Source organism: Triticum aestivum, unplaced genomic scaffold, assembly GCF_018294505.1.
Source record: "Triticum aestivum cultivar Chinese Spring unplaced genomic scaffold, IWGSC CS RefSeq v2.1 scaffold29674, whole genome shotgun sequence".
In the NCBI taxonomy this organism is placed as follows: domain Eukaryota; kingdom Viridiplantae; phylum Streptophyta; class Magnoliopsida; order Poales; family Poaceae; genus Triticum; species Triticum aestivum.
In genome coordinates this window covers 1-1,598 of record NW_025263260.1, presented here as the reverse complement: position 1 = coordinate 1,598, position 1,598 = coordinate 1, and the positions used below count along the sequence as shown (strand labels likewise).

The 1,598-nt window shown below is 54.0% G+C and overlaps 1 protein-coding gene across 1 annotated transcript; it reads left to right on the top strand.

Moving 5' to 3' along the window:
• Positions 1–846: 846 nt before the first annotated feature.
• LOC123177873 (uncharacterized) lies at positions 847–1,590 on the top strand (the record flags this gene model as incomplete). Its single annotated transcript, XM_044591334.1, has 2 exons — positions 847–1,285; positions 1,383–1,590. Coding segments are annotated over exons 1-2 (434 nt in total), but the record flags the coding sequence as incomplete, so codon positions are not given.
• Between the last annotated feature and the right edge of the window lie 8 nt (positions 1,591–1,598).

The window sequence follows — 1,598 nt, the reverse complement described above, 5'->3', positions numbered from 1 at the left end:
CAAAGACAGTGGTAGCAAAAAAATCATTTGGTTGCAGCAAAAAGCAAAGCAATGGTACCAAAAAAAAGAGTACTGGATCTTGCAAAATTCAGAGACGATGGTATTACCAAGTAGCAAAAATTACCGTCAGTAGCAGCAAAACACATCTCTGTTTCCAGCAAAACAACATCTTGGTTCCAGCAAGATTCAGAGACGATGGTAGTACCATGTAGCAAAAATTACCGTCGGTGGCAGCAAAACACATCTATGTTTCCAGCAAAACAAACATCTTGGTTCCAACAAAATTCACCGCTGGCACCAATTCGAGCAAAGGAAACACCAGTTCCAACAAAAAATTCCTCCCATAGCAGAAAACATATCACTGGTTCCAGCAAAAATAGAACTTGGTTCCAGCAGAAAATCACCGCCGACACCGATCCAAGGAAAAAGAACACACCAGTTCCAGCAAAAATTACAGCTGGTAGCAGCAAAAAACACCACGGGTTCCAGCATCCCTGATGTCACCGTTTCCAGCGCCGCCGCATCCCGCAGGTGGCCGTCGCCGGTCGCAGCTCCTAGACGGCCGGTTGCAGCTTCCCACAAACCGATTGCAGCAAAAAAGTGAGGACCTCCGAAGTAGCAGGCACGGCTGCTGATCTGCTGGTGGCCGCTTCGGCTCCACGGCAACGCTCGCGGCGGTGGCACACCAAATGACAGCCGAGTAATAAGAGGTGGAGCGGTGGGAGCAGCGGCGTCACAGGAGGTGGAAGAAAAAGATGGATGTGGATTGATTGTGTGGCCAGCATCACCCGTGAAAGAGGATAAGGGAAGTGGGCGGTTGTGAGTGGACGCGTGGCTCTCGTACATGAGCGTACGCGCGTGACTGAGCGAGTCGACCGGCCGAAGCTTCTTCGGCCGGTCCGCCGGATTTAAACGTTTCCCATAAACTTATACCATACCCTATATTCTCTTCTCTGTCCTCTCATCCGCCGTGCGTGACCGCCGCCGCGAATCGTCCCCAACGCCGATCTGGCTGGACCCTCGCCGTATTAGCCGTCCCCGACCTCGCCGTGGCCAGTCATGGCCGGATCCTCCCCGCCTAACCGTACCCGAGCTCGCCGTGGCTCGATCTCGCCCGACGAAGTGAGGCGACGGTATGAACCGACCGGCAGAGGGAGGAAGGGAGGTACCTGCGGTGGTGGCGGCGGCGCCCGGCGACCATCTGGTTCTGATTCGGCCGCGTCCGGCTCCTATTCAATGTCAGGTAGATCTGATTCGATCGCGTCCGACACGGAATCCGGGTCAGGTACGCAATCTTGCCTCCGAATTCGACTACAATTGGGCTCAAGCCCCAAGCACAACAAAAGATCCAGTCTTTAGGCCTCTATATATACTGCTTGCAGACAGAGGGAGCAGCAGATCGAAAAAAACCAGGATGTCTAAGCGGCTCCAGGGAGAGGAGATACAGGCAAACTGCGCCCGCAAAAGGTCACGACCTTCTGATCAGAAGCACCTCTATCTGGTGCTGGATGACTGGAAAGATGGGTTCAGCATTCACAAGATTGACGCCGACGACGATGACGCGGACCTTGGCCAGCCACCGGTCCTCCGGTTGGTGT